Genomic DNA, 19,164 nt, shown 5'->3' with positions numbered 1-19,164 from the left:
TAGGGCACATGCCCAGGTTGTGGGCTCCATCCCCAGTGGGGAGCATGTAGGAGGCAGCCAATCAATTCTCTCTTATCATTGATGTTTCTATCTCTCTCTCCCTCTCTGATATCAATAAAAAATATTTTTTTAAAAAAGAACAATCCACAGCCATTACTACAAACGAATACAACTGTTTTAACTTTACATCCCCCATGTCTGGGACACCAGACTAAATCACTTACCTCCTATCAAAGAGTTTGGATATTATTCAAGTAGAAAGATATCTCCCTCATGATGTCTGCCATTCAACTTCCATGTATTCACTCCCCCTCCCCCCAACCAAGAAGATTATGCAGAGTTTAAATTTTTGTAGCCTGCATTATGAAAACCACAGGTTTATGGAATGTGAATTTCCACATTACTAGCCTGTCCACCTTGAAATATTCCTGAACTATGGGGAGTCATTACAGACTTTAAGCAGGGGCGTGACATCTGTCACCAGTGCTCTGGTGAGGATTGGAAGAGGGCGTGGCTGGACGTGGAAAGGTACGTTAGGAGGTGAGAGCAGTCACACAACTTACAGATCATGATAGCTTAAGATAGGCATGTGCAGAACAACGGATCACATAGATATTTAGAAATCAGGATTAACAGGAGGTCATGACTAATTGAATGTTGTGGCTGAGAAGGAAAAATAAATCAAAGATAACACCTACATTTCTGATTTCAGAAACTGGGTGGATGTTGATGCCATTAACTAAAAGGATGAAAATGAGCATGCTTTGGGGATGGGAAAAAGACGATGTATTCAGATTAGTGCATTTTGCACTTGCTAATGGGTTGTGCATCTATGTATAAGTTGGAGGTGAGATAGCTGTTTAGACTTATCATAGGCATCTTTTTAAAAAAATACATTTTTATTGATTTCAGAGAGGGTGAGAGAGAGAGAGAGAGAGAGAAACATCAATGAGAGAGAATAATCGATTGGCTGCTTTCTGCACAGCCCACCCTGGGGATCGAACATACAACTCAGGCATGTGCCCTGACTGGGAATCGAACTGTCACCTCCTGGTTCATATGTTGATGCTCAACCACTGAGCCATGCTGGCTGAGGTCATAGGCATCTTTAAGATGGTCCCAATCCCATCTTCTGATATTCAGTCTTTCTGTAATACTCTCTCCTTGACTAATTTGCTTCTGCCAATAGAATATGGGATCATTGAGGATATATCTCTTCCAGGGTTAGGTTATAAGGATTGTGAATTCTATTTTACTAGTACACTCTCTCTATTGCTTTCACAGCTTGCACACTTAGATGAAGCAAACTGTCACATTGGAGAGGCCATATGATAAGGCACTGAGGGTGGCCTCTGGCCAACAGTGAGCAGGAAACTTCAATCCAAGAACCTGCAAGGAACTGAATACTGCCTGCAATCTGTGAGTGACCTTCCCCCGTTGAGCCTTCAGATAAGACTGCAGATCATGGGTGGGTACCTTGATTCATGCATACTTTGAGAGGTCACGCAGCAAAGAATCCTGTGAAATTGTGCTCAGATTCCTGGCCTACAGCAATTGAAAGATAATAAGTGTGTGGTTTAAGCCATTAAGTTTTGGAGTAATTTGTAATGTCACAATAGATAACTTATTTGTGAACTCTGGAGATGAAGGCTAGATTTGGGATTTACCAGAACACAGACAATATATACTGACTGTGAAAAGGTTCAACCGAAACAGTGTGTAGAAATGGAGGAAGGGGAATTGGTAATGAAGCTAGAAGAACAGAAAAATTAAGAAGTGGGTGTAGTACCAGGAACCTGAAAAGAACTATAAAGAAATAGAGATCTGAAAAGATCTCTTCAGGGAGGCATGACCAAACATCAAATGGCGAGATGACTGGAAACTGCTTTTAGCAACAAGGTGAACTTTGCTTACCTTCATGTGAACAATTTCAAAGAAGTGATTTGGCGCAGGGAGATTTCAATAGATTGGGACAAAACACAAAGCTGGAAGGTAAAGGAAACTTCTTTGAAGAAGCTTGGCTGTTGAGAGAAGGCAAAAGGTAACGTGATATTTGCAGGAAAATGAAAAGTTGGTGGCTTTTTATGACAGAACAGAGACTGGAGCATATTTGTGTGATGAGGGCTTCTTGGTTATGCAAATTTTGATTACATTTTCTGTTATTTATAAAAGAGCTGTTATAAGAAAAACAACAGAAGAAATAACTTGCGTGGCTATTCATAGTTCTCCTGCCCTATTGAAGGTGCCTACATGTCCATTTGCTTATTACATAACAAAACATGGCATCCATTTTCTACATAACATAAACATTTCTGAATGTGGTTATATTGGCAGCATAATTATTTTTAATATTGTATAATATATTGTCAAGTTTGTGTACCATAAATAATCTGTTTCTATTTGTTGGACTTCTAGGTTGTTTCCAACTTTTTATAACTGGAAATAATGCTTTGATTAATTGCAGATTTGTTCCAAAACAAAAACAGAAGGCTCCCCCTAAGAGATGTTTTTTGGATGTTTGCCCACGATAGCACTCTTCGTCCTAAAGGGCTCTGAGCTGAAGTCCCTGAAAATGCATGCAAAAACTACAGGGCCTCTTTCTTTGTTATTCTTTTATTATTCCAAATTTCAAAAGCCCAACAGGTGGGCCACTCAAATATACAGAAAGAGATCGCTGAGTGGCCAGGTCGACTTTAAACTTTCTGTGAACCTGAATGTATGTGTTCTGTGTTGCTTTCTACCAGCATGCTGAGGTCCATGAAATACAACAGAGAAGGCCTCAATCATCTTTCTTCTTTTGTTTATTTATACTGTTATATTGGAAGGAAGGTAGCTATCTTTAATACCTTCCTTGCCTTTGCACATCAAGTAAAATAATCCACTCTCCCTGGGAGGGCCCAGTGCCTTGCCAGAAACTATCTTCCCTTTGAGCTTATAGCAATTGTTGCAAATCTGCTAAACATCATTAGCCAAATCCTTCCTAAGAATCCTATCACATTTCTGGTGAGATGCTTGTTGGAAGTAGCTTTTACTGTGTTTGCAGCAGTCAGCTGAAATGCAACGTTTAAAATAGAGTATGTCATCATCCCTCTCTCACGGTTCCCCTCCTGACTCAACCTCTCTCTCTGAGGCCACCCTTCTTTTATTCATCCTGATTTAAATGATGAAGGCATCTTATTACTTCTCAGCAACTGTGCAGAGTATGATAGTTACCTACAAAAACACAGGGACAACAAAATGGACCAGGTCTTTAAAAATCAACCACTGGGGAAGACACAGGAAGGACATTTCCGAGTAGTGAAGAGCTGTGGTTCTAGAACAAAGGGACCTACCTGGGTTCAAATCTCCAGTAAACGGATGAGCTCTGTGATTTGGGGCAAGTTACTTAAGTGCTCTGATTCCTTAGCTGTAAGACAGGATCTTTACAAGGAACGGAAGGAGGCTCACCACACCACCTGGCTTAAAGTAAGACCTTGACAAATCTGCAACTATTATTATTATCAATAAAAACAGAACTGGGTGCAAAATTAAATAACGTGGCAGTTAGAGACCCTCTGGGTGAAACTGCTGCAGTGGGCAGTCCAGGTCAGGAGGCAGCAGGAGGTTCAAGCAGGGAGAAGTCATGGTGTTGCTCCTGTGGACGGCTGGAGCACAGTGATGGGAGCCCGGGGGCTGCACAAAATGAACGGTCCTGTGGGCAGGCAGTGGGCATCAGAATTCTCTCCGTTGGTGGAAGGACTAGTCACCAGGCAGAATTTTACTGGTCCGATTCCTACTCTATTGACGGCGACAGTAGGAGTGAGATCAGATTCCAACCCACAGAAACCAAGACAAGGGGCTCTGAGAGCCACTAAGACTCAGAGAACAAATGTGGAGCTGTTTCCAACAGGGTCTGACTAGGCCTGGGATTGTGCCTGGACGCTGAGCTATCTACCTGGAAGAGGCTCCCTCTGTCCCACCTGCCAACACTTTCCAAGGGCTTCCCCAGCCTGTAGCTGAAAGCACACAGGGAAAATATCTGCACTGTGGAATAGCTAATTGGCTGGGGGGAAAGGTGCCATGCACACAAGAGTACACTTGACTGTGCTGGGGCTTGTCAATCTCCAAGACCATGCTGAGCTTTTATGGGAGGTTAAATAAGATGAGCATATGCATTTTTCCTGGGAAAGAAGCCATAGTTTTTATCCATCTCAAAAGGGTCCATGGTCCATGACCTCACAAGAGAGGATTAATGCTTTACACACGTGTTCTTTTTAAGCAAAAATCCTGCAACCGACCTCATTTCTTTTCATCCTTATCTTGACCAAATGCGTTTATCTTCTGACAGGGTTTTCTCACACACATGGGCTTCCAATCATTCTATCTTCTGATTTGCTCCTCTCCTCCTTTGTTAAATTCAACCAGTATCAGGCCCTAGCCAGTTTGACTAAGTGGATAGAGCATCAGCCTGCAGACCGAAGGGTCCCGGGTTTGATTTTGGTCAAGGGCATGTACCTCAGTTGCAGGCTTCTCCTTGGTCCAAGCCCTGGTCAGGGCTCATGCAGGAGACAACCAATTGATGTGTTTCTCTCACACTGTTTCTCTCTGTCTCTCTCTCTAAAAATCAATGGGAAAATATCCTCAGGTGAGGATTAAAAAAAAAAAAAAATCAACCAATATCTGATCCACTAAATGAGCCCAATTCTTACAATTAATTATGACTGTATTTTTATACATTTACTTTTAGATATTTAAAAAAGCCTATCAGTGGGTTCCTATTGGTCAGGGGCTACTCAGAAAGGGCTCAATCTGTCATCTTGAAATGAGGGGCATTGCCCCTCTCTGCTGTCGTGACTTCAGTTTTTACCCACTCCCTCACCCTCCATGTCTTACTTTTCCTCTTGATCCTTCACAGCTCAGCTCAAGTTCTGTCTACTCTCTGGAAGCTTCTGGGACAGCTTCAGTCCTCAGAATTACCTCCCTCTTCCAAAGTCTGTAACCGTCGCTTAGTGCCAGGGAAAATAAGTGTGAGAGCATTCGCATGTTGTCTGGCAGACTTTCCCATCCCGACACCTGGGCTAGGCAATTCTTCATTTTGGAGTGTGTCTTCTCCCCCAGTGTGACAACCCAAATGTCTACACACATTGTCAAACGTCCGAGGAACAAAATCACCTCTGGTTGTGTAGCACTGTTCAAACATAATTCCACCACATATCAGCTAGTATGATGCACGCTTTCTGAACAAACTGTGTTCAGTCATAGCCTACTTTTCTACCTTCATCTTCCTTACTTCAGTTCATTTTTTAACTTACTTTGTACTGCATTTTTACCTTTGGAAAACACTTTGAACTTCAAACACACACACAGAGGGGTAATACATAAACACTCATTGCTTCTTTTAAACCTTGTCACAACCCTTGATAGTACTAGCATCACCTTTTAACAGGCGAAGACACTGAAGACTAGACATTGCTGTTCAGTAATTGGACTCAGGTCCAAATAACAAACATTGGAAAAGCAAAGTCGCAGCATCGGGACTGATTCCAAAGTCCAGTACAATTTGATGGCACAAGGCTATTCTGTTTACTTTCCATTGACTCATCCTGTTGCACAACTGGATCTTAGGCTGCTGTCTACTAGCTCTTGGGAATACTGTGCATTTGTTATGACGGCACAGGAGTAATTATCAGAAGGACAAACTGGCTTTTCTCTTCACTCCCACAAAAGAGAGAATGTGGGTACAAAAATCTGATACTAGCAGCATTCACTTCCTATCATTGATCTTACACTACACTGAACCTATTCAATACCTTTGAAAGTTAAGAAAATATAGTACAGGGAAAAAATGAATTATCTCAATGATTCCTTTAATGTGCCACCTTACCTTCCTGGCATTTCCCGCATTTCCTCAGGGAAAGGCTATTTTTCCAACTCATTTCTGTTCAATTGATTGCTAGGATTTTTCCCTCTTTAGACCGTTTGGATTAGAGGAAGGAACAAGTCGGCTTTTTCTATAGAACTAAATTTCAAAAAACAAATTGCCTTTTAGGAAAGTTGAAAATCAGCATCACAGTCACAAGATCAGAAAAGGAGAGGTTAAATTTTCCACTGCTGCTAACTCTTAAAAGCACTTGAAGAAAATGGATCTCAATAAATGGACTTCTGAGAGGAAAAAGGAAGAGACAACAAAGGCATGTGTTGCATTTTCTGTCCAAAGGCTAGTTCACCTCCTGCAATTTTCGTGTCGCATGGCCAGGGCTGCTGAGGTTTCAATTATCTTACAGCCCAGGCAATTTCAGGCAAATTTACAGTTTCACTCGGAACTACAGTTCAACAAGGTCAATATTTTACAGCTAATGAAACTACGGTCCAATGGCTAATGTCAAGTCCATCCACTTCCCTCAGAACAGAAGAATTTGACTTATCTAAAGCTCTCCTGTCTTGGTCAGGAAGCTTCTATCCAAAAATACTTACTACAATTAAGAAATATACATATTAGCATCACTATATTTAGAAGAAAACTGTTAAAGCTTCCAAACCACAAGGATTAGAGCTTACAGCATTTTCCCCCAAGAGACCAGAAATGGATTGGAGAGTTGGGAAAGATCTTAGAAATGATTTTAACAGAGCAAGATGAAGTCATTAGTTTCACAGTTAGAGTTTCTGTTTTTCTTAATTAGAAGGCAGTGGGTACAGTAGAAAGTTCTAGACACACTGGGGCCCAGATTTATCTAGACACACTGGGTCTTTGGAATCAAGTCCCAATGCTGCGACTTTGCTTCTCTAGACACACTGGAACCCCAGACATGTTATCTCACCTGCAAAACCCATTTTTATTTTAAGGACAGAGGTGGACTAGATGACCTTTGGCACTGTCCTGTGAATCTGTTATGCTTACCTTATCCTAATAGAAAAATTCCAAATAGGAAAATCCAGCAGTTGCCACCTTAGATTAGCCTTACTCCTTTTTGATTCAGTTAGTGACCTTCCTCTCAACTGGGGTCTGACTTTCAGCTGTGCTGTAGCATCTGCCCTTGATCAGCTCACACTTGTTCTCTCCACAGGGGCAGCGGCAGCGGTGTGGTGGGGAAGTGAAACCTCTACACCAGATCAGAACTATCTAATTTGTACTTTCTGAAATATTTTTTCTGTGGGATTCTTTGCACCGGTGTCCCTCTCTTGGTTTTTCTCTCTCCCCCTAGTAGGGTAGACTTTGTTCATTAGCAGAATTACATCTTAGCTGCTTCCTATAGCAAATGATTACTTGGGTTCAGAAAAAAGCGGACTTATTATGTTCCAAACACTGTTCTGCATCCTTTGCATATCTGAAGGCATTTAATCCTCAGAGAGCTCTGTGAAGTACATGTGTATCCCTTCCTATCCAAATCTATTCCCTTCCTGAATTCAGTGGTGAGAGGTCAGAGTTCCTTGAGCATGGAAGGCTAGGAAGATTTCATTATCTGAATTTAGTTTAGTTCGCCCACTTGGGATGGTGAACAGCCTGATCTTAAATAAGGCAAATGAGATCACCTGAAGGCACAAATCCATTTGATTCCTTTGTTGCAACAGCAAGGGTTTAGGTAGGAAGAGGTAAATGGGAGATCTATTCCATTATCTCCATTAACAAATGGGGACAACGAAGCACAGGTAGTTTAAGGAAACTGCCCAAGGTTTCATGGTGGTTCGGGGGCAGTCAGTGTCACAGCTGAGCTAGATGCCCGATTAAACTTAGCTTCTCTTTGTGGTCAGTGGCGTCACCCATGCATGCTTTCACTGTAGCGTTTCTGGGAATGTCTTGGGGGAGCTTAGCCAGAATTGCCATGCCGTTTTTTCCATAGTTACATTTGTCAGCCGACTTTGATTACTTATGTGCTATTAACGCCAACAAGAACACATTTTAGAATGAAACTTGGTGCTATTTGTACAGTTTAACAGTTTAATCACAAGGCTGGAGGGACCACAATGTTTCATTTAGCCACTGTCTTTAATTCTTCCACTGCTGCTGAAATAAGTGATCTTTTCTGTCTTATAGACACATGAGAAGCAGACTCCACGCAGATAAATGCAGGTGGAAGTGCAGTGTAACTTGAGTTCTCATTGTGGGCAATCCTTGCCATCTCTGAAGACTTAGGGCCTCTTCAAACCCCTGCTTGTCTTCAACTCATCGTGCTGTGAGAGCTGCTTCCCACTGCCAGTTAGGTTCACACCTATGTTTAGTTTTTCAGTATTTTCTCAAGTACTTAATACATGACACCAGCAATGATTTTCCTGCGGGGCTGTCAGGGCCCTCAGAAAATTGTGTAAAACCATGGGCACGCTGCATCTTCATGACTTGCTCTCTTATGCGTCCGCTAACTGCTGTCCAATAGAAACCCAGAGGATAAGCTCATGTGTACTTGTTAACAAAGCCATATCTGTTAAGCTGAGAGGTAGTATCTATATCAATTTCAGTGAGAAATAAATGCATCCTTGATTTCATATTCTTTTTTTACTTTCACATAGCGATAAGGCTAGGCATAAAGTAGGACTAAAATTACATTGAATCAGTAACAGTAACAGAGGAAATACTAGTCATTGGAGTCCTCCTGGAAGTTGTGTCACCATGTGGTGAAAAGGTCGAAGGTATGTCTCCGTGTTCCAAGAAGCACAAGAAGCCACACCTTAAACACTCGGTAAATTCCTGGAAGGCCACTTCAGTTCCAGGAGAATAAAAGTGTCATTGTAGTGAATCAATAGTCATGCGAAGAGTACACGAGGTTTCAGACAAAACTCTGAGACTTAACATGTCAAGGTGAAATTTCCAAGTATACACCTCGTATCCCTGAGGATTTTGGATATTCTGGAGCAAAGTTCAGTGTCCAGTTGCTCAAGGAGAACAGGCCTTAGATCTGGGTGCTATTCATGCATCACTCACTTACCACCTGTGTGACCTTAGGTGAGTTACTTGAACTTTTTCTAAGCCTTAGTCTCTTTTTCTGTGCAGAGGTTTGATGGCATGATCTCTATGTACGGTCTCTTCCAAAAGACTTGTGGTTCTCATGTATGTTTTAGAGCTCTGGCTGCCTAATTTTGCCTAATCAATCATTTCTAATAGATGACACCTGTTTACTCGGCATAGTGGTTTCATATCACTGTGAAATATATCTTAGAGACCCAAAGATCTGTCCAAATCTAAACTTCTACTATTCTACTAATTAAGCTAATACTGCTCACCCAATGAAGGCTAACCAATACCTCCAAATTCAAGATAGACCATAAGAAAATGTAACCAAAATTAACATTTTGAGCAAAACTCCTTTTTTTTGTTTGTTTTTTGCTATGACTTTTGGCTCATCAATATACAGGGGATGATTTTAGCACTCACTAGCCATTATTTGAACATATTCCCTATCATAAAGTTTCATAAATTTTTGTTTTTAATTAAAATACCCTCAAATGCTTTTCCTTCTTAAAGTACTTATATAGGTGACACAATAAATCTGAATTTAACTGAAGGAGCCAATGGCAGAAGTTCTCTTATGCACGCACATACATTCTACAATATATATCACCTTATCATTTACAAAAAATATTTTTTAATTTAATAGTCCTTGCCATAATTCCTAGAGATTTTCAAATAGACTTTTCAAAATATAGCATGTTTGAATTAGAAATGATTAGCAAAATCCATTAGTGCACAGTTCACCACCATCGTAAAAAATTCATTTAATTGAGTACTTATAAAAATTAGGTTAGTGGCTAATGGGAAGGTATATTAAATCAAGGGCAGTTTTAATTTTGAAGGCAAAAATCTTCATAAGAATCTATTTGTAATCTTCTGAAGCTGCTGCAATAAAATCTCTAACCTGTGAATAAATCATCCCCTTTCATGACTGATGGTGGTCAGTGTAAAATGCTGGGTGGTTCATGCTACAATTTTGGAATTGGTGTGGCTGCCATTGCTATGCTTTCAATTGCACACTCATCAGTCCCTCTACGGATCCGGAAGTAACCTTGCTCACCCCAGCTGGTGCCCCAGCTGTTTTTAACAATCCAGTAATCCAGCCCAGTTTTTGGGTCAGTGCCATAGCCCACCAGCAGGACAGCATGATTAGTCAGCTCAAAAGGATTGAAAGGGTCCTTCAGACCAGTGTGGTGGTAGATCCCCTGGTTGTAGTGGAGGAAGTCATCATAGACTTCAAAAGCAACTGCCATGGGCCCATGATGGACCAGCTCAAGCTTCATCAGGGCTTCGTTGCAGCCCCCATAGAAACCACCCACATAGTGGTACTCAGATGTGTAGTAACGAATGCAGTCCTCCTTCATTTTGCATGGCGAGTCAGTGCCTGTGTAGGGGAAGCAGGCCTCTTCCACCAGCCCGAAATCTTGGGCATACTTTCCTGCAATGAGGTATGGGAAGCCGCCTTCACAGCCTGCAGAGGAATAACACAGAGTTATTACCCCTTTATTAGAAAGGGACACAAGGAGGAATTGTCCCACTTCCTAGCCTCTCTTTCTATTCCATTAATTTTTTTATGCTACCTGGAAGTTGTACCTGGTTTAAATGTCACTTCATTCATCTATCTATTATTACCCAGCTCACTATCCTATCATCCCTATCTATTTACCAGACATTTATTCAGCACTTGAAGGTACCTCTAGCATAGTGGTTAGGTGGGAGGCTCTGCAGCCTCACTATGTAGGTTCAAACCCAAAACTGTGTGAAGAATGTCTCTGTAGCTCTGTTTACTTATCTGTAAAATATAGATAGTAATATCACCTTTCTTGTAGGATTAAATTAGTCACTCCATGTAAAAGCAATAAAAGTTCACTATTGCCCTAACTGGTTTGGCTCAGTGGATAGAGCATTGGCGTGCAGACTGAAAGGTCCCAGGTTTAATTCTGGTCAAGGGCATGTACCTTGGTTGCTGGCACATCCCCAACGGGGGGTGTGAAGAAGGCAGCTGATCGATGTTTCTCTCTCATCGATGTTTCTAACCCTCTATTGTTATCCCTTCCTCTCTTTAAAAAATCAATAAAATATATATTTTTTTAAAAGTTCACTATTATTGTTCTTATTAAATATCCAGACACCACACTGTGGCTCTTCATAAGGGGAAGGACTGTCTTGATCCATCACAATCCCCAGAGCCTGGAAGTCACAATATCCATGTTTGATAAGTATTTCAGAAAGAATGAAAGGCCCACTGGCAAATAATCATTCTCCGCTGGTGAACTGAGAAACTTTCTCTTGGCCAAATCTGGGGTTGACAGAAGAAAACTTTAACATGGGAATGTTTCTCTCTGAATGAATGGCAATCAGGCCTTCTACATACATTACCTATGCCCTCTTCTCCAAAACATACATACAGAATTTTTAAATTATCCTAAAGATAAAACAGTGCTAGTTTGGTTTTAACAAGAATTAGGTTTTGGAGGGAGACCTTAGTGGAAACTGAAACTCTAAGGGTTAGAAGCTGTGTGGCCTTTAAAAGATTATAGAACAACTTCGTGTCTGTTCCCTGTCTATAAATTGGGGATTATATCTACTCTTTCAGGGTTTGGGGCATTGTTGGGTAATGTATGTAAGAGATTCCTAAGAGGCAGTGCTCATGCAATCTATAGTATAACTATTAGGGTGCAATAAATTCCATGAGAAACCACTCATAAATAACTGATAGGGGCAGACTTGCACCAGGATTTTCTGACTACGGACATTGGCTCTCTCTACTACACCATCCTTTTATCTTTGCCAACAATGGCCAACCACACACATAGGAAATAGTGCCTGAAATAGAACACTTACCTTGAGCATACTGGCTGCAAGACACAACCTCCTGAGGACTCAAGATTGGCGACTGGGTATTGTTGGTTAGAATACGTATTCTTGCTTCCAGCATACCCATAGAAGCAAATGAGTAGCAGCTTCCACAAGATGCTGGTGATGGAGAAAAAAACGATATATAACCCAAGAGACTTTTGAAGTACTCACAAAAAAAGAGAAAAGGCTCAGTGGTTAAGACATTTTAATATATTTACACTCAGTGTTGTTCGAGCACAATAAAAAAAAAGAGTCAATCAATAGACATGACTGAACTTAAAGCAAACATTAAGATCTCAGCTTTTTCATCAAAAGACAAATGTTACTATATGGGGCTTTCCTTGAGAATATTTTAAGAGAGGAAAAAAAAAAAAGAACAAGAACTTCCTAACTTCTGCAAAGCATTTACCAGTATTCTTGATCATGAAGAAATGACCTATGTCTGCAGAGCCACCAGACTGAGAGAAAACAGACTGAGGGATACCAGTAAGCTGAGTTTTTCAAAAGCAGCATTTTCTAGCACAACTTGCTGGTGGAACTAACCCTAAGACGGGCTCAAGGACGGGTATATTGTAGAGAGTTTGATTTAACCAGGGTCAAGGAGGCAAAAGACAACAAAGCCCAAGAAAGAAAGAGAATAATTATAATGATGAATATGGTACTTAAGATGTCCAATGAGGAAATAAAGATATAAGACATGGAGGTAGTAAAATTAAAAGAAGACTGATTCCAAGTGAAAAAGGGTAACAGCAGTATAGCTATGGTCCCCGAAAAGTATTACCGAGAGGAGAGAAGAACATGAAAATAGCTGCATGGGGGTAGGGAGAAGGGAAAAGAAAACAGCTTTATTTAACACCTGAATGCTCTGGCAAAGACAAAATCAATTTACTTAAGAAGAATATGCGAGGAACATAGTTGCTATTTCAAAAGAAAAAAAATACATTATAAAGAAAAATATGTGAACAATATTATTTTTCTATGTTTCTTCGATATGTGTGGTTAAGAAATAAGAAAATGTGGCACATATATAACAAAACTGGGACTTCTACTTGTTATAATTCTAGAAAGAAATGGGCATAATATTAATATTTCTATTATTACATAGCCTCTTTGTCACTGATACAAATTTAGTACGAAGACATTGGTACTAAATGCAAATATACACAATTGGCATGTTGTTCACTTTACTAATATTAGTTAATAAATTATCTGAATAGTGTTCACTGGAAATTTGTTCTCTTCATCTTGGTGCCTGATGGAACAAGGGAATGCAATGCATGTTTGTAGAAGAAAGAGTCAAGTTATGAGCAAGATATGTATTTGCATCCGGAGGGAAATGACTTGAATGGAAATAGTGAACCTTGACTTGTTTCTAAGCTGTAAGGGAGACACAACCCTAGGGCCTAATGTGAGCCCTCTCTAAGAAATTCAACAATATCAGAGGTCCAAAACCTAGAATCTATTAGAGCCCTACTAGCATTTAACTGCTACCATTTCTGATGTTCCCCCAAATCCTCCTAATAAACACCTCAGATTTACCCATATCACATTATACACTGCTTTTGCTGTTGAGGGATCATCTAAATTATGGACAGTAGAAGACAAACACTTGCGATGGGCCAGTGTAGTTTGTTGGGGAACACATGACACTTGATTGGAAAGTTGTAAGGAGGACATTCTGAGAAAAGGGAAGTGTGTGGGAGGCCGCCTGCCCTGTTTATTGGAATTCTGACTTAGGGGAGACTTAAGGAAGTGTCGAAGTCGGTGCCCCTAATTATTCCCTGTCCTTTCCAAACAAGTCTGTGAATGTGCAGATCCCCGAGTGTCTGCTGGAATCCTTATGCTTAATCCCTGGATGCCATTGCTTGAGGACAATGCAAACACATGTGTCCTCCCAAGATTACTCACCCTACTGATTGTATCTAAAGATAAAAACTACAATAAAAGGCTAAAAAGGCAGGCAACTGAGGCTGCCTGGTTCCTTCAGCCAGGCCATCCCTTAGCTCTCTCATTCGCAATGAAACTGTGTCAGAGTAATCTGTTCGTCCGTCATTCAGGGGCTGCTGGTAAGCCCTGGCAGCAGCTCAGTGTGTTGAGCATTGTCCCATGCACTAAGAGGTCATTGGTTCGATTCAGTCAGGACACATGCAGTAGGGGGCATGCAGGAGGCAGCCAATCGATGAGCTCCCATTGATGTTTCTATCTCTCTCTCCCTCTCCCTTCCTTTCTCTATAAAATAAATAAAAACATACTTTTTGTAAAAAGACAAACATTTGGGAGAAGGCATTGGAATTCATTTAGTTGTACTAAATGAATTGTCGCTCACTTGATAATACATACACTGAGACTTGGAAAGAAGCAATAATGACCTGTCCAAAGTCACAAAGCCAACAGATGGCAGGGGCTAGTGCCTAGGGTCTGCTAATGCAGGCCTAGTGTCCTTTTCAGTTCACAGGTCTCTATCTACTTTAATGAATCTTCAAATTCCCTTTCCCTGTCATCTAGTTACTAAATAGACCAAAATTAACTTACACATTTTGTTTAAACCATCGAAATAACACTATCCTTAGGACCCTCAAATTTCAAGTGATAGAATGTCAAAGAACTACATGAGTGACAATAAATAACCAAAGCCAGTTGTTCCTACAATGAAACACAAGGGTCTTGTAAACAAATAACATTCCACAAGAGTCTGGAAACAGCCCCATTTTGGCCACCCAGGATTCTTGGCCCATGGCAGCCAAGGAAATAACCTCTCTTGGTTATTTCTGACCATCCATCATTGTGGGGGTGGGGGGACGACAAGTCACATGTACATTCAAGAGATCAGAATGTGCTCTGTTAACAGAAAAAAACATGGGGATGCGAAAAGGAGATAACTTCCCTCAAGCCCCTGTAGTTCCCAGTAGAATGTGTCAGCTGCCGAGGCAATTAATGACTTTCAAACACCAAAGTCAGAGCCTAAATTCTAAAAGAACCATTATCCCTTCAGAAGACTAAGGGAGGTCTGGCCCAGACAGAGCTCTGCAACAAGCCAATTTTCACAGTCTCAAGTAAATAATGTGACTTTTGCAAGATTGAACAATGTTCAGCTGCACCTTCCAACAGCAGGAAACATACAGAACTAGTAGTAAGGAGTCAGAATTCCTACCCCTTCCTGCCTCCCACTTGCTTGGTCACTCAGCTATGTGACTGTGAATAGGTCACTTGATCTCTCTGGCATTTCTCTCTATCATATATGTAAAATGAATAGGGTGAAGCAGACAGTTTAAGGTTCCTGCCTTCCGGCATAAACAGCATTTAAAACAAGTCTGAAATGAACTACATTTTAAACATTAGCAAAACACTCTGCACTTCCTAAGTAACGTGACCTGAGAGACAGCCTCTTCTCTCATGAAGATGGAATAAATAAAGGCAGCAGAGCTGGAAGAAAAACTAAGGAAGTTCATGTCTTCCAATTTCCGAGCTCTCTTGCCTCTCACACTTCAAAGTCAACCCAGCCATTCAGGCTGAGGCTTAAGCCTGTTTCTAAGTGTAAAGCTAAAACCTCATTTGTCCTCCCAATGTCTCTTTTTTGTTATTCATCTTGATATGCTCTCTGCATAAAGTCGTGAATTCCCGAACTGCAGCTAATTTTGAATTCTGGGTTATACAGAACACTGGTGTTCTTAAAGTTAGTGGAAATTTCCAAGTTGCCCAATTAACAGGAAGGGAAAATTATTTTTTTTTCCAACCGAAAGTACAGAAAACCAAAAGAAAGTCAAAAGAGGAACCTCTAAGTACATTATTTTCCCAAGTACCGAACAAGATTCTACAAATGAGGAATCAATTGCAAAGCAATTAATCTATTGAATCCTTCTGTTTTTAAATTACCCATGCCTCTGTACAACTCACAGTTATAACTCTCACGAAATATGGGATATGGGAGACAATATTAGCTTTTCAAGCTATAAGAAAACCAACATTAAAGAACTTGGCTTTAGAAAGTCTAATTTCCTTCCACTGATTAACTGTCTCATCACTAGTTGATCATTTTCTCATCACTAGTTGATCATATCGTTTGGGGAGTGAGAGGAACCAAACTTTTTTTCCCACCTTCTCCTATGCTTCCATTGAGTTTTAAAAACACTTTCTCAAATAATTTTTCATATTGTATTTTAATGTCTTGCTTGCAGGTCTTGCTAAACTGTGAGTCTCTAGGACAAGGACCATGTCATGTTAGTTTTTATATCCTCAGCCACTACCAAAAAATCCTAACACAACATCCTATATAATAAAGAGCTAATATGCTAATTAGACTGGACTGAAGAATGAACAGTGAGCGGGGCTTTGGGGCCACGAGACAGAAGCCGGGGCTGTGAGGGCCGAGCCTTTTGCACAAATTTCATGCATCAGGCCTCTAGTATTCTATAAACATGCAACACAACAGAAGCAAGCCTGTGCTAGGCCCTCATAATCAATACGACATGAAGTAGTTACTTAACCATTTCAAATAAGTACAGGAAATCTGTTTAATGATAGAGAAAAATTAAATCCTCTCTTTAAACATCAGTCCTTTCATTTCTCAATTACCTTCAAAGTTCTCTCATTTCCAATCCCGCTTCAGCAAAAGAGAAGGTAGGGAATGATTTCTACACTTTCTCTCGAGCTGAAGAGTCCTAGAATAACTGGCACAAAGGGAAGACCTCTGGTGTCAGCTGGACAGGTACCTTGCTGACTGGCTGCTATAAGACCTGCTCAGAGCTCTGGGCATTTAGAACATTTTGTAAGAATTCAGTGAGGATGGAATTGAAGGGTCAGTGGTGATTAAGTGGGTCAGGCTGATTATCACTGAATTTCTAGGAAAGGGGAAGAACAATTTATCTTTGGATGATATTAACTTACAATGTTCTCAGGAGATACCAATCAGATTGTTTTCAGACAGCAAATACTACACATATGTTATGGTAACAAATCAGTCATATGTACTCTAATTATCTGGAAATTGAGCTTAGAAGTAATAAACCGGAGTATTACATAAATGACTCCACAAGTCATTGTTGGCTAAAATTTAGGGTAACAAGATTATTTGCTACCAAGTGCTATTAGAGGAAGAGTTATTAAATGTATTCATTCTGTGTCTAATTTCTGGAAATAACTTATAAAATGGAATTACAGTCATACCTTTGGTAAACCCAGGCTCTGCTCCCAGGCCACCGTTTGGGAAGCTGGGTTGATATTTACCATAATAGGTAATATCCTGACATAAAATAAATGGAAAGGTCACAGATTAAAAAATCTACCAGAAAAAAATTATGGATCCATTTTCTGGCCTTTTATAGTACTTAAAGATTAAATGATGGGGTCAGGGCAGGGAGGGGGAAGACAGCTAGCAAAGTGGGATTGTAGACAGAATACCAATTCTATCTGTATGCAATTCTTTGTTTCTACATGAGTCTCTCCTTACTAGGAGAGCAAATGAGTTTGGCTTACATATCACTCTGATTAATCCCATTAGCTACGTGGAACCTATATTGAGAAGGATAATTAAGAAATTCTAAGCTCAGTTCGAGAGTTTATCTAGTACAAAAGAAGAAGTGAATATTCATTGGCCGTGTCATTTCCATTTCTTTACTAAAGTAAATCATGCCCATTTCATCTCTGTATCTCCAGAATCTACTGCAGAGTTTGGCACATAGTAAACATTCAATAAATGTTTCAGAATAAATTAATAAAAAATTAGACATTTTTTTTTTACCTTGGTTTCGAACAGGGGTAACAAAATTGGTACCATGAACATTTCTCCAATCCCAAGATGTTGGCAAACGTAAAAGCTTTTCATGTATTTCAGCAGTTAGTGGTGCAGGTTTGGGCCTAGGATGGAAATATACATTTGACATCAATATACAGTCTTTCCTTTAAGGATGATTTCCTAACTTCTAATTCCGTAATTTCAACCTCCTGGCTGGCTAAGATATACATTCAGACTCAAGGGACACTTGTCTCATCAATGTTTCAATGTGTGTCTTGCACAATCATGTGGCAATCTACATAATATCTCTATTACAGAACTATGTTGTGTGGCTTTCATTAACCATTTCTTTTTCATGATCTAGTCATTTCCCCCTGTGAAATGACACTGGTTTTGTATATCTCTGCAATGTGTTTTTAACATGTGTCAGTAGCTGCACTCTTTTACTTCTAACAGATTTTGACCAAGAAAATAGACATGGGAAGTTAAAGATGGCCGACAAAGGATATAGAGAAATTACTGACATCTAATTCAGGAGATGGTCAGTAGTGATAGTAAGGAGGTAAAAGAAGTGAAGAAGGCACAGAAATAAAAGATCTAAGTATCAAGTAGGCAGACTAGCTCCATAAACAGAGGACAAAATTGATTCATCATTACAGAATTAGAGCTTATAGGATATGCTTGGAAAATAAGGCACAAAATGAGAGTTGCCTGGAATGATGAAATGATGGATAGACATTTTTGCCTATCCATCATTGCCTAGAAATGAGGAAATTGTTCTACAAGCTTCTCTGATTTAGAGATTTAAAACACACACAGACACACACACACACAGCATTCTAGCTGTAGCCACGCCTGAATTCTTAAAGTTTGCCCAAGTTTGACGAATGCTCTGTGTTCGATGTCTTTGTACTGCTGTTTCTTCTATTTAAAATGCTTGCTGCCCACTGATTAGAAAAAATCCCCTTAGTGTTTTTCCCTGACTTTTAATTTTAAAGACTGCTCATACAACAGCCTCCACCCACAACCCCCAACAAAAACCCACTTCTCTCTATGCTCCATCATCTCTTGTGTTAGAGCAATACTGCTGTATTGTGGTAACATTTATTTTTCTGTTATTGTAAACTACTTGAATTTCTTACTCAACTTGGAATTATCATACCACAGTGTTCTAACTTTCCAGTGATTACCAAGTTGGTTTTTACCAGCTTCCAAGTTAGTCATTGGCAAAGATTATTTCTGGACTTCTTCATGTCCCCTGCAACTAATCCTAAATCCTTCTCTCACACACTTCTCTAAGAGATTATATAAGTTAATGCTAGGTCAAAACGGAAGTGAGATGGAAGACAGGGGGAAAATCATTTCTGACTAGCAATCATAACCTTGAGAACTGTAAAGAATAGATAGCACTGCACAGCCAGTCTGGTTCAGTGGTTAAACATTGACCATGAGGTCCTAGGTCAATGCTTAACTTGGTGAGGGCACATACCCAGGATGCAGGCTCAATTCCCAGTATGGGGCATGCAGGAGGCAGTGGATCAATGATTCTCCTCATTGATGTTTCTATCTTTCCCTCCCTCTCCCTTCCTCTCTGAAATCAATAAGGATGTATTTTTTAAAAAGAATAGATGGCATATTCCATACAGAAATGTAA

The 19,164-nt window shown here is 40.1% G+C and overlaps 1 protein-coding gene and 1 long non-coding RNA gene across 3 annotated transcripts in view; both read right to left on the bottom strand.

Moving 5' to 3' along the window:
- Positions 1–4,463, bottom strand: part of LOC102763676 — a 50,154-nt gene extending 45,691 nt beyond the window's left edge. Inside the window, exon 1 of the long non-coding RNA XR_001513190.1 lies at positions 1,915–4,463. This is a non-coding gene — a long non-coding RNA (uncharacterized LOC102763676). The remainder of the gene's footprint in view (positions 1–1,914) is intronic.
- A 3,438-nt stretch (positions 4,464–7,901) lies between these two features.
- The window catches only part of CTSC (cathepsin C), a 43,453-nt gene continuing 32,190 nt past the window's right edge, over positions 7,902–19,164 (bottom strand). For both annotated transcript variants that reach the window (XM_015561350.1, XM_015561351.1), the window contains 3 exons: positions 17,517–17,632; positions 11,765–11,896; positions 7,902–10,391 (listed from right to left, as the gene is read on the bottom strand). In XM_015561350.1, coding sequence (XP_015416836.1) covers positions 9,889–10,391; positions 11,765–11,896; positions 17,517–17,632 — 751 coding nt within the window. In that variant the 3' untranslated portion in view covers positions 7,902–9,888. The remainder of the gene's footprint in view (positions 10,392–11,764; positions 11,897–17,516; positions 17,633–19,164) is intronic.

Source organism: Myotis davidii, unplaced genomic scaffold, assembly GCF_000327345.1.
Source record: "Myotis davidii unplaced genomic scaffold, ASM32734v1 scaffold657, whole genome shotgun sequence".
In the NCBI taxonomy this organism is placed as follows: domain Eukaryota; kingdom Metazoa; phylum Chordata; class Mammalia; order Chiroptera; family Vespertilionidae; genus Myotis; species Myotis davidii.
Note: the sequence above shows the minus strand (reverse complement) of the source record. Positions and strands in the feature narration are given on the sequence as shown.